The sequence below is a fragment of the Numenius arquata genome, chromosome 18 (assembly GCF_964106895.1).
Source record: "Numenius arquata chromosome 18, bNumArq3.hap1.1, whole genome shotgun sequence".
NCBI classification, from domain to species: Eukaryota; Metazoa; Chordata; class Aves; order Charadriiformes; family Scolopacidae; genus Numenius; species Numenius arquata.
This window is the reverse complement of record NC_133593.1, coordinates 7,607,035-7,619,956: the sequence shown is the minus strand read 5'-3', so window position 1 is coordinate 7,619,956 and position 12,922 is coordinate 7,607,035. Positions and strand designations below refer to the sequence as shown.

General features: G+C 46.9%; 1 protein-coding gene across 1 annotated transcript in view; it reads left to right on the top strand.

The window, feature by feature from the left end:
* Positions 1 to 12,114, top strand: part of PHF12 (PHD finger protein 12) — a 31,976-nt gene extending 19,862 nt beyond the window's left edge. The window contains exons 8-15 of the mRNA XM_074160601.1: positions 315 to 476; positions 1,561 to 2,377; positions 4,281 to 4,403; positions 5,755 to 5,898; positions 7,940 to 8,038; positions 8,611 to 8,693; positions 10,368 to 10,506; positions 10,943 to 12,114. Of these exons, the coding sequence (XP_074016702.1) occupies positions 315 to 476; positions 1,561 to 2,377; positions 4,281 to 4,403; positions 5,755 to 5,898; positions 7,940 to 8,038; positions 8,611 to 8,693; positions 10,368 to 10,506; positions 10,943 to 11,277 (1,902 nt within the window). The 3' untranslated portion in view covers positions 11,278 to 12,114. The remainder of the gene's footprint in view (positions 1 to 314; positions 477 to 1,560; positions 2,378 to 4,280; positions 4,404 to 5,754; positions 5,899 to 7,939; positions 8,039 to 8,610; positions 8,694 to 10,367; positions 10,507 to 10,942) is intronic.
* Positions 12,115 to 12,922: the final 808 nt, after the last annotated feature.

Below are 12,922 nucleotides of genomic sequence, written 5' to 3'. Positions count from 1 at the left end.
TACTGCCAGAATGCCTGAAAAATACCATACAGGTTTCCCTTCTTACTTGGCCTTTTTTGCTTGACTTCTTTTTTGCTGTACCCACCACCTTGTGCTGAAGTCATGCCTGACCTAAGGGAATAAAACCTATTAATTTCAGCCTAGCTGCGTCCATTTAAAGTACTCAGTCCTTGAAACTTCTAATGTATTGTCTGCAGGGTTCCTTTGGGTCAGAAAGCAGCAAACATGAAGCGTAGTGCTGGTTGGGCATTTTGTTTAACTAGTCATTCTTGAGTAATTTTTCTCATGTGTGATCTTTTTTCTCTACAATGTAGGTTCCTGATGCTATAAAGTCCCAATACCGGCTTCCACCCCCGTTACTCGCGCCTGCAGCAATTAGAGATGGCGAGCTGATCTGTAACGGGATCCCTGAGGAACCCTTGCAGAAGCACCTTTTGAACACTGAGCACTTAGCCAGCCAGACAGAACAACAGGAGGTAAATGAAGTCAAATGCTTGGACTCTGTGTCTGTAGTTGCTTTGGTACAAAGATCTTCTTCCATTTTAGTCGTGATCAGAGCAGTTGTCTAGGAAACCAGTCTCAAAATCATGTCTGAAGGTGATAGCTTGTCTTGTCTTTGACACCCTTGCCCATTAAAACTTCATTTTGGCTTTCCAGGTGAAATGTAAAATTCTTCAGGGAAGTGGTGAAATAGTCTTCTGGCCTTAAGAGTGGCGTCGAGGGCTTTCTGTCTAGATGTCACTTTTATTTCCTGGCTGAGGGAAAATACTTTCCACTTTGATTATGTAAGACTGCTCTCTGACACGTTTATTTGTGTGTTAACGTCACATTTCTGGACTGCTTGGACTTTTAGAATTGGACTTTTAAATCAAGGTCAAATAACTGTTTAAATCTCTTATGAAACTTCTTGCCAGATTCCACAACGCAAAGGCATGTTGCGTTGCAGTCAGTGGTGTAGCCTAGTCCTTCTGTTAGCTCAGGTGGGGTTCTTCTGTGTGGCAGGTGCATGTTCACCACGAGGCTTAAAGCTTCAAATAGATCTTTTGGTCATCCTCTTTCTTGTGTAAAAGAAAAGGTGCTCCACCCCAGCTTTGGCAGGTGACTCCCTATAGCTTGAGCTAGATCAACATGTCTTTCCAGCCTGCTACAGAATAAGCTGGAGGATTGTATTTGGAGAGAAGCCCATATTGGTGAAAGGTGTCTTTGTAAGTAGCTGGAGAGTTGCAATACTGAAGAGGTGAAGAGAAGGAAAAATTTGGGGGTGAGGAAGTGCATCTGCTGCCTTCTCCCTCCTTTAATCTCATCTCCTCTCTGTACTGTCCCAGGCACAGAGATAAACAGTACCTCAATTTGCTTGCGCTTTTGTACCTTTGGACAAAGTTTTCTCCTGATTCTAGATGAGCATCAGAGCAGATGCTGTAGTTTCGGGCTGCACCTGGGCAGTCAGCAGCACAGTGAGGCAGCTGCATTTCTTCCAGCTGGGTGAAGGATGGAGAAGCTGTTGAGGTTTGGAGCGCTGTCTGCCTGCGGAGCTAACCTGCACCTTTTTCTTCCTCCCAGTGGCTCTGTAGTGTTGTTGCGCTCCAGTGCAGCATATTGAAACATTTATCTGCTAAGCAGATGACTTCGCTTTGGGACTCTGAACAAACAGAGAAGGCTGATATTAAGCCTGTTATTGTGGCAGACGGCTCACTCGCCAACCCTTACCAGGCAGCTGACAAGGCACCCACACCTTCCCTCTATTCCATGTCATCCTGCACCTCAGGGATCACCACCCAGAATTCCTTGAGCTCCTCGCAATCCCAGCAGACGTTGTCACAGGAAGATGTCAACTGCAGCTCTTGTATAGATAAATCCAAGAAGGTGTCTTCTTGCGGGACTTCGAATGGGCCGACAGCCTCTGACATTAAAGTAAATGGTCCTCATTTCTATGGCGTTTCATCCGAATCTTCAGCACAGTTGACTGACTCCCAGAGGCTAATCACATCTGGTAACACAATACCTGTTTTGTCTCATCGGCAAACGTGGCCTCGGCCCCTCACGCCCCCGGCGACTTGTGGACTTCTGAATCACACCATTGGAACCATTGTCAAAACGGAGAACGTAGCAGGACCTGTTTCTTGTGCACAAAGGGGTTCTGTGCCAGTCACAAGTATGCCTACGTCCATATCGAGCTCCTGTGCCAGCCTGGAGACCACCAGCACTTTGCAAAGAAAGAATGTGCAGACACAGATAGGACCGCCACTGACGGCAGACCTGCGATCGATGGGCTCCCCTCTGACGGCCACGAGGGCTCTCACCCCTCCGCAGGCTGCAGGAGATGGGATCTCTGCTGTTGGGTCCACCAACAGATTCTGTTCACCAGCACCACCTTCAGGTACGTGCCAAACGGCTGATCTTGGCCCCAGGGCTGAGAAAGTGTTCAGTCTAAAAGTTATCCTGAACCTCAAGGCTGTAGCGGTATGATCTCGTTTAACTGGGACTTAGGTTTTCTGTGGAGAGCTGGGAGAAGTTTCTCACGCCTCCTCTGTCTTAGGTCCCTTCATGGGAGCCATGGGATGCTTTTGCTGGTTGCATATACCTGAGAGGGGAGCTCTGTCCTGAGAAGCGGGATCGTAGATCAATTAATTCTGGAAAGCAGCAGTAGTTTTAAATTAGAAGTCTTCAGCTGCGCAGCCTTGATGTTGGAGAGGTGTGGAGTTGGGAAGCTGTAGTCTGCCAGTCTCTTTAGTATCTGCCAGTCTGATAATACAGGGTTTGGGAATGGATGTACCATCTCTGTGCTCAGTTGTACCCAAAAAAATTGCTGTTAAAGCGCATATGCTCATTCTTCAGCTTAAAAACATCAAGTCAAAGATGTTGATAGCTGAAAGTCAGATTTAACTGCCCATAACTCAAATTTTGCTGGAGTAAGCTTTCACTTAAAGCATTCTCTTTCTCTTCCCTTTCCCCACGCCAGCTCAACGCTCAAACTAGTGAAAACCCTCTGTGCAGGTTGGGTTTGAAGCGGTCGCTGAAAAGCACAGGGCAGAGCTGTCACTTCTCCTGCAGTCCCTAGCTGCTCAGCGGCAGGCTTGCGTGGAGTGGCTGAGATCTGGTGATTGCAAGCAACAGAAGCAATACTTTTTTATTATTCTCTTTTAAAAAAAATTCCTTAATGAGTATTTTCTGAGCTTTACCTCGTGTTTGGAAGCAGTGCCCAGAGTACTTTGGCCTCCTTGCTTATTGCGGAACAGACTTGGTTACTCTGAGGCTGCTGCTTTGACTGTGCCCTGCTTAGAAATGCAAGGCTGGGAGAAGTTTTGGTAGAGGAAATGAGACCATACTATAGAAAACTTCTTGCTTGTGGTTTGAAGAGCGCTGCAAACCCTACATAATTTTGCAGTTACTTAAGATGTTAAGTAATTGCTTTTGGTGCAAAGCTTGCTTTCTACAAAATGCAGATTAAAACATCATTTTGATGCAGTGTCTCTTGGGAAAGGTGTAAATGTTTAGATTTTCCATCTAACATGATGCATGTATTTATTTATAGCAAATCTTAAATTATCGTGTGCAGATTTTGTTGCTGACTACAGAAATACAAATCATTCACGACCTTTTTTTGCCGTAAATTTCAGGCTTATAGTAGTTATACTTCTAAGCAAACCAACTCAAGAAGATCTCGTATCAACAACGCATTAAAGGGGTTTTGTTTCCTGCCATTTGCCATTGCTGCTTTCTGCTGCATGGTCACTGCCAAAGCAGTAGGATTTTATTTTGTAAATAATAAAATCTGCTTAGGACTTTCACATCCTTACTAGACAGTGAAGTACATTCCAGACTTGATAACCGTGCAGAAATAAAAATGTGGCAGTTGTAGTTTTTATGCATGTTCAGACCTAGACAAGCTACTTGGCAAACGTCTCTAGGTTTAGTAAGCTCTTCAGGCTCCTGGGGACCTGGTGCTTATCTTTCCAGTCTCTGTAGGACATCGCTCACACTCTGTCACTGCTGCTGCTTCAAACAGGGAGTAGGGGCTTAAATGTGTAAGTCTGGAATTCCTCCCACAACTGGAGGTGAGAGGGAGAAGCTGGCAATTGGCTCTGTGTTGGAGGCACACACTAGTCCTTCTGTGAGGAGAAGAAAGCTAATGGCCTCTCATTCAGGCCTTTTACAAAGCACGAATATGAGCAAAATTAGTCATTCCGAGCAGCTTGGAAGCAAAGTGCAGCTGAAGGGCTGGGTGCATGGCTCACGAACGTCACAGTGACATATCTTCTCTGCACCATCTTTCCCTGTAGATGGTAAGGTCAGTCCCAGCACCTTATCCATAGGAAGCGCTTTAACTCTACCCTCATCACTCACTGCAAACTCCGCAGCTATGTTGGACCTCACCAGTTCCCTGAAAGCATTTATGGATGGCGGTGAGTATTCAGTTCATTATCCCGTCTCTCCTATCCCTGTGTGTTTGCTTCCCTAGAGCATTCAGTCTCTGCTTGAGGAAAAGTTCCAGAGATAAAGAAGGGTTGCAGTCAGGTGAGGGTGGAGCTGGGTATACATTACCTTAAATATGTCACATGCTTCCCTACTTGTAGCGTTGCCAAGGCAGCAAGGCCGATGAATTGTTTCTGCCTGAAGCTTTTCTGGGGAACGATCACAAAGCAGTTGCACGGGCTGCTTTCCAGGTGGAATTCGCATGCAGGAACATGCAGCCCCACCATGTTGTGGTGCTAGTGCAATCCAGAGCTGGTCCTGGCGGGCGTAAAGCCCAGCAATGATAGATCTTGTAGTCGAGCAGTCACCTGAGTGGTGATGCTCTGATGGGTCGGTTAATTTTCTGATTTATTTCTGCTTCTGTCAGTCTTCTCCTAGACTGGCCCATTTTTTATTTTCCTTTTGTTGCGCTTGGCAAAAAATGCCAAACCTTAGTGGAGTGACTTCAGGAGGAGGAGATTGCTGAGCAGCAACCATCACTAGCACAGCGAGGCTGTTGCCAGAGACTTCTACATCTGAAGAACAGCATTTCTGGCATTGCCAGTGTGACCCTCTTTTCTTGGGTGAACCCCGACTGCCCAGACTATACCTCTCTGCTATCGGGAAAGGCTCTGCTGCTTCTACTTGCTGTATTAACTGTCGTTGACGTGGAGAAAGCTCTTGGAAGAAGAGGTTAGCCAGCCTGCTTGCTGCCAGAAAGCAGACCTCTGTAGGGCTTTACGAACATAAATACTTCAAAGCTATCGGCAACAGATCTGCTTTAAAGCTTGTTAATAATATTGTCTGAATTGCCCTGCTTGGGTAATTGACCCTGCTATGAAAGCGCGTGACTTGGGAATGAACCTGTAGAAGCTTCAAAAGTGGTTACAGCTTTCCTCTGTAATGCAGGGCTAGACTTTCTAACTAGGTTATGGAGCTTCACAAGAAGGACCCAACCTGCTGCCCAAAGGGGGTGCGATGGCCACCTCTGCAGAGCTGTTTATTCTGAACCAAAACAGCAGATTTTCAACTTTTTTATCAGTCCTTGTTCCCCTAAACTTCTGCTTGCTGCCTCAGCTGTAGCTCTCTGGCCATCGCTGGCACTCTCCTCGCACACTGCTCACAGGAGATGATATGAAGTAATAGATCACATATACGTACGATTCTTGATACTACAAAATTTGTCAAGTCTTTGCTGTTGAAGCAAATATCAAGTTTGAAAGTGGGACAGTTAAATCCACTGCAGCTCAGATTGTACCCTTTCCATGAATAACTTACTAATTGCTTTTTGTTTATTAACAGAGATTGAGATAAATATGCTGGATGAGCAGCTGATCAAGTTTCTGGCCTTGCAGAGAATACATCAGCTCTTTCCTTCCAAAGCTCAGTCTCTAGCAAGCAGTGTCAGTTCCCATCAGCAATCTCCTGTGGGAAACCACATTGAAGGTAAGAGCAGCCCTAGAATAGTTGATTTATGTTGAGCTTTTCGGCACTCCCTTGCCTATTCATTGAAGGAGATCTCCCTCTTCTTCTGGTATCTGTCTGATGCTGCCTTTCACATTTCTTTCCTCTCATCCCCTGCTCTGGATATCCACCGGCCAGAAACTCCTTCAGGTCCCTCTACTTGATTATTTACAAATTACGGCCACAAAAACACCTTCAATAACTTCTGGATTTTCGGCTGGAAATCTTTAGTGAAGTTGTGTTTTATTCATCTTAGAATTAGCAAGAGATGGGAAGTTTCAGCTGCTTTTGTTTTTTTCCCCTCACCTTTGAGATGGGCAAGAGAAATTCATGAATTCCTGCTCTCTCTTTCTGGAGCAGTTGCTTGTGAGACAAACAGGAGGAACCAGGGCACAGAATTTGTGTGACGTTGTCATTGCCTGTTCAGAACAATGTCACTGTCAAGCCAAAACCGTAAATGCAAGTAATGGAAAACAACTTGCGCTTCTGTTGGAAATCTCCAGATTCCTGAAATCAGCAGTGGCTTTATTTATGGTCACTGGTATTGGCACGCTAACGCCTAGAGCTGCAGGGGGAACCTGGCTTCGTGATCCTCCGTGTGCAGCCAGTCCATTTAATCTGCTTTCAAGCACTAACTGGACAACCTTGTTGCGGGAGCAGTTGTCTGCTCCCCCCTCTGCTAGGCCTGGGGGTAAATATCCACGATAAGATCTTTGGAAGTCTGCTAGCAGTCGGTAACCTTCTTCTGGAACTCTGTGCTTGCCTGCTTGCTTGCTGCTGTAGCATCACAGCATTCTCCAAATGCTTTGTTGATCTTCTTTTGAACCCTGCTGTAGGACACAGCACCAGGCTGTGATATGAGCTGCGTTCCTGTGCTGCTCGCAACAGATGAGTTCTGGAAATTCTTCAGCAGTCTGCCTTTCAAATGGCAGATTGATGCTGTCTTAACCCATCACCCTTTTTTGGGGCAGAAACGATGCATCAGGCTGACTGTTTAGCATTGCTGGGGAAATATTAGATCCAAAACCTGTAGTGAGCCCTGTTGAGCCAGGAGAGCCAGTCAGCTGAAAGGACTTGTGCTGGGCGGAGGTGGGAACCTGCACGTTTCAGCTGCGTTGTGCTGCATGTCCAGTGATGCCATTCAATGTGGCCAATGTTCTCGACGTAGGTGACTGCAAACAATCTCTTGTAATCTTCCTGTTCTGTTCTTTGATTTCACACTGTTGGTGCAAAACTGTCATGCAGATGTAGTTTCCAGGAGGGGCCTAAACTCTGCTTATAAGGGGCTTATCTCCAAAAGACAGCTGCTGAAATCCTGGCTAGGCCTGCGTGGTCCAGAGTTTTGGTGGTCCTGTGGTTCTGGTGGTCCTACTCCACAGGAGATGGTTTTCTGTCCAGTTCGTGGGGGCACATGAGAATGTGTCATTTGAACTTGGCTGTCAGGGAGCTGCTCTGAAGGCTCAGCCCTGGACCAGCCCTTGTTGAGTGTGCCAGGGACCGACCTGAGGGTGACAGAGTCCACCCAGTAAATCAGCCCATCCTGGGCTGGTCCCTGGACAAGCCCAGTCTGCTCAGCCCCTGTGTTTTTCCTGCAGCTTCACTAGAAGTGAAATCGCAGCTGTTAAGTTGGTGACATTCACCAGCACCACATTTTTTTAAAGTGGCACTTTGACAGCAAGACTCAGCTCTTTGATTGCCCGAAGTGGAAGAGATTAAGAAAGAAGCCAGTGGTAGGAGGCTTACATTTTCCTCAGTGTGGCTCCATTGTGCACGCTCAGTATTAACGTTCCCCCAGTTGCATGGCTTGTGTGGGTTACTGGAGAGAGCAATTTTCTCTGATGTCTGGCAAAAAGGTGTTTAATGCACAAACATTCCTAGAGGGTTGGGAATTGGGGTTTAGGCCAAAGCTGACTGCATCTTCCTTAGGATCTGTGCCTTCTGGAGAGTGTAGCACTGGGAACGCTGCGGTCAGCAGCCTTCATAGCTGATAACATTGTTCAAGTAATTTCTCTTTATCTTGCAGCGCAAAGAAAGGAAGTGCAAGCCCGGGCGGTGTTCTATCCTCTGATGGGCTTAGGGGGTGCAGTCAATATGTGCTATCGAACCCTCTACATTGGGACAGGTGAGTAGTTTTTTCCTGCCCTGACCTTTCAGAATAAGGGTGGTTCTCCCTGACCCTCCCGGAGTGTTTGCCAAATGGGTGTTGAAAAAAAAACAGACCCATTGTGGCCACTCCGTGCTGGGATTCTTTGCTCCGGAGAAATGTGGAAATTCCCCGTCCGTGTGAATCTTTGTCGGGTTGCACCTTTGTGACCTGGCTGGGGTCAAAATTAGCGGAAGGGCTCTCCTGGAGATTAATACCTGACTGATGGAGAGAAGACTTACAGTTTGTTTGCAGGTTTCCTTTCCTTCTGCTTAGATTCTCATGGTGCTCTGGATAGACCCAGTAACTGTGAAATTCTCTTCAACCTTCAAGGCTGCTGGCCTTCCCTTCCCCCACCGAAACTTTGTTTGGTGGCTTATCGCAGCATTATTCATGCAGTCCTGGGAGCCGCGACAAAGGCAGTTGCTCCCCTGTTGTTTTGCTAATTGAAGTTTAATTCTGTCTGTTGTTCTCTGCTGCCTGACAGTTGTGGGTTTTGGTTTTTTTTTTCTGAAATGAACTGAGCCTGTTTTGTCCCCTCCGATTGACAGGAGCTGATATGGATGTGTGCCTTACAAGCTATGGTCACTGTAACTATGTGTCTGGCAAACACGCCTGCATATTCTATGATGAGGTGAGTGCCTGAGTGGTTTGGGGTTGGTGTGTGTTTTGGGGTTTTTTTTTTGATTTTTATTATTTGGCATGCATGGCAGTGGGAGCTGGAGATGCAGGCAGCAGGTTGTCTTTGTGTGGTGCTCCTTTGTGGACTACAAAGTAAGAGCCAGGGCTGTGAATGGTTTCACTCCAGTGAAGGCTGCGTCAGCGTTTTCTGTCATACCCCTTTTCTGAAGCACAGAGCTCTGCCAGCGTGATTTCTCTGAGCTAACTGCCTGGGGACAAAGACTGACCGCAAGTAAGCACTGTCACTGCTGGTGTCTGGGGAAAGAAAAAGTCATAGAAATGGTTCAATACCTTTTCATCCAGCTGCTTTGTTAATAAAAGCTAAACCTTACCTGTCTACACCTCAGCTGGAACAAACCAGGCAACTGCGCCGAGTCTCTTGCTTCCAGGTGTGATGGTGATGCAAAGTGTTCGTGCCCATCTGGAGTACCCTGTATAAATTAACTAAAATTTCAGTTAAGCTCCCAGCATAAACAGAGGTCTACAGTTGCTTCTTAACTACAGTCCAGAGATTAGTCTGTTCTTCAAGTAAATAGACTGGCGGGTCTGCTAATAAAAGCGCTGCTGGAGATGTCTCCTAGCATGGAAACAGTCTTTGAAGCAAGATAGTCTTTTATATCACCATTTGTCAACCAGCTACTGAGCAGGATCCAGGATTAACCCACAGCCGGCTTTAGCCATTCCTCCAGTGCGCTACAAGCTACAGAACACACTCAGTAATGGGATCCAGACCTTAAGTCTGTGTTGAAGCATCTCCTCACAGTGGTCAATCCTAAATCAGGCTCTAGGCACTGAACTTCTTCCATGCTCCACAAGACCCTCCTATGGCTGTGGTTGCTCCACAGGGAGAATTCCCCCTCCTTAGCTCTGTCTGCTGTTTCTCCTGGCCTTGGCCCCTGCAGCCTAGCAGGTTGCTTGAAAACTTACTTCCCTGTGCATGGGGGTTTTTTATAACTTGATTAAAGCTCTGTAGTCCCAGGGGGACAAGGTCTTCAGCCCTCAGATGATTCCTGTGAGCTAACCTGAAATCTCCTCCACTCCGTCAACATCCTCTGCAAAGCTCAGTTAAGCATGATGCTGCTTGTGTAATGCTGTAATGTCACGGTAACGTCTCCTGGCATTTCGGCATCTGCAAAAGGCCTGTAAATCCCAGGCTGTCTCTATCTTGCAGCTGCTGCAGCACGCTGGCATCCCTCTTGCCATCTTACGTCTGCTTTCCAAAGCGCATCTCTTCCCGGCTAGGCACAGGTCTCAGGCCAACGTCTTTGCATCCTGCTGTGCCTGTTAAAATGGTGCACTCGCTTTGGGAGAATCACCTTGAATCCCTGTTTCCAGGTCTGTTGGTCCAAGTGCAGTAGGTAAAACCCACTTCTCTTCAAAGCTGCTTTGGCCCTTCTTCCTGAGAAGCAACTCTTGCTGGAAAGCTGGCTCTTCTGTGAGCATGAGCTCACGAGGTTCAGGTTGGTGCTCTCTGAAGCTGGAGGATATTATAAACTGCCCTTATTTAACCATCAGCGGCAGTAGGGAGAGAGGTGCTGTGTCTCAGTGCTCCAAAGGGAGGACTTCCACATCAGCAGGAGCCTTTCTGACTTGATGTCTCAATTCCCTCCTCTTCCTTTTTTTTCAGAATACGAAACATTATGAGCTGTTGAACTACAGTGAGCATGGAACGACCGTGGACAATGTTCTGTATTCGTGTGACTTCTCGGAGAAGATGACGCCCACTCCTCCCAGCAGTATTGTTGCCAAAGTGCAGAGTGTGATAAGTGAGTGTTGAGACATCGCCATTCCCACGTACCACCAAAGGGAGCTGTTAGAGGGGGACAAGAGCGGGTGCAAATCAATTCCTTGTTGGTGCCCCTTGTTCTGCAGCGTTCTGTACCTCTTGTAAAAAGGGCCTCAGCCTGGGTTACACAAGCTACAGGCATCCCATCCCTGCAGAGCTTACTCCTGCTCTCAACCTGAACAGCTTCCTCTTTTTCTTTTTGGCTGCAGAAATAGATGTGTAAATAAATGCCTCTACCTCTCGGGGGCTGTGGGGAGATTCCTGTTTCCCTTTTATCAGCCGCTTGCTGCAGACAACTAAAATGCCTCGTGGCTGGAGGATCCTTACCGCTGAGGCACCTCAGCAGTAGCCCCTGTTGATGAAAACAAGTTGCCGCTGGCCTGCCTGAATCTCACGTGTTGTTTTCTCTTTTGCAGAACGACATAAAAGCAGAAAACAGGAAGAGGAGCCGCATGAAGAATCTGCTGTGATGAATTCGCAGGCACAAGGGCAGCATCGGAAACCCTGTAACTGCAAAGCCAGCAGCTCCAGCTTAATAGGGGGCAGCGGGGCTGGCTGGGAGGGGACCGCCCTGCTCCACCACGGCAGTTACATCAAGCTGGGCTGCCTGCAGTTTGTTTTCAGCATTACCGAATTTGCGACCAAACAGCCCAAGGGGGACGCTGCCTTAGTACAAGAAATGGACTTGGAGGAGAAGCTTTCTTTGAAACCCCACCAGGTGCCCGTGCTGCGGTCCAACTCCGTTCCCTAGGAATTTTAGGAAGAGAACTTTGGAGTAAGGAAAACGCCCTCAGACTCTTGCAATGCAAAAATGTACAAACCGAGGTGGGATTTTCTATGTCGGCCCAGAGACTGTTCACACGCCGTTTGCATGAAATGAAGAACGTTTAACTTTTTTTAATTTTTCTTTTTTGCTCAAGTTTTAGGGGCATTTGCACATATATTTGTACTATACATTTCATTTTAAAAGGAAAACTGCAGTGAGAGCAAGACGCGTCAGAGCGAGGGGCGACCGCTGTCTGACTCGAGGACTCTCTCTGACAGATAGTTCCCATGCAGTTGTAAAATAATCAGAAACTTGTTCTATTTTGTGCCAGTGACAATAGTTTTATATTAAAAGAGAAATACAGTTTTCATACAGCAAATCTATACAATATCATTGTTTTATTTAATGTAAAGAAGCGCTCTTCTTCCCACAGTTATTTTTTCCCATCCCTCCCTGCTATGGTTGCACTACAAGTAGCTACTGTGTATTATGGGCAGTGAGAAACGAGTTCTTTTCCTGGTGTCCATCCTATTTTTATTTCAAATAAGGAAAAGTGTTGGATTCTGTGTAAATACATCAGTGATGGCATTTTTCAATGTTTTAAAGCTGTGTACAGTGCTACATGTGGTATGACGTTCCTCAAATTGTCTATTGTAGCAGATCGTTTGTCGTAACCTGTCTGTCTCTTTTGTTTATATGCCACCTCCCCGCAGCAGAACAGCTAGTTCCACTGTACATAGTAATTGTAACGTTTTAGACTTTACAGAAACTTTCCTGTATTCTGTATATAAAAAAAAAATACTTCACATTCTGTTTTCTGACTGTCTGTCTTAACTCTTGTCACCACAACCTGGGGCTTTCCCAGAGTGTCTGACCTGCAGAAGAGGAGCCTGAGCTGTGAGGAAGGGACTGAGCCTGGATGGAGGGATGTGGGAGGATGCTGGTGGTCCAGGATCATAGAAATGTCCAGGTTGGAAGGGACCTCTAAGATCAAGGCCAACTGTCAACCTAACACTGCCAAAACCACCACTAAACCATGTCCCTCAGCACCACATCTACACATCTTCTACATACCTCCAGGGATGGTGGTTCAACCACTTCCCTGGACAGCCTGTTCCAATGTTTGATAACCCTTCTGGTGAAGAAGTTTTTCTTAATATCCATCCTAAACGTCTCCTGGTGTAACTTGAGGCCATTTTCCCTTGTCCCATCACTTGTTACTTGGGAGAAAAGACCATTTCCCCCCTTGCTACAACCTCCTTTCAGGAAGTTGTAGAGAGTGAGAAGGTCTCCCCTCAGCCTCCTTTTCTCCAGGCTGAACACCCCCAGCTCCCTCAGCTGCTCCTCACAAGACGTGCTCCAGACCCCTCACCAGCTCCATTGCCCTTCTCTGGACACACTCCAGCACCTCAATGTCTTGTCATGAGAGGCCTGAAACAGAACACAGGGATGGGGGACTGGAAGGTTGTAGAGCAGGTTGGAAAAGCCCTTTGAAGGTCATTTAGTCCAACCTCCCTGCAATGAGCAGGGACATCTTCAACTCGATCAGGCCCAACCAGACCTTGCGTGTTTCCAGGGACGGGGCATCTACAGGAGAGGTGGGGTCTGGGTCTAGGGGTGACAGGGTGCA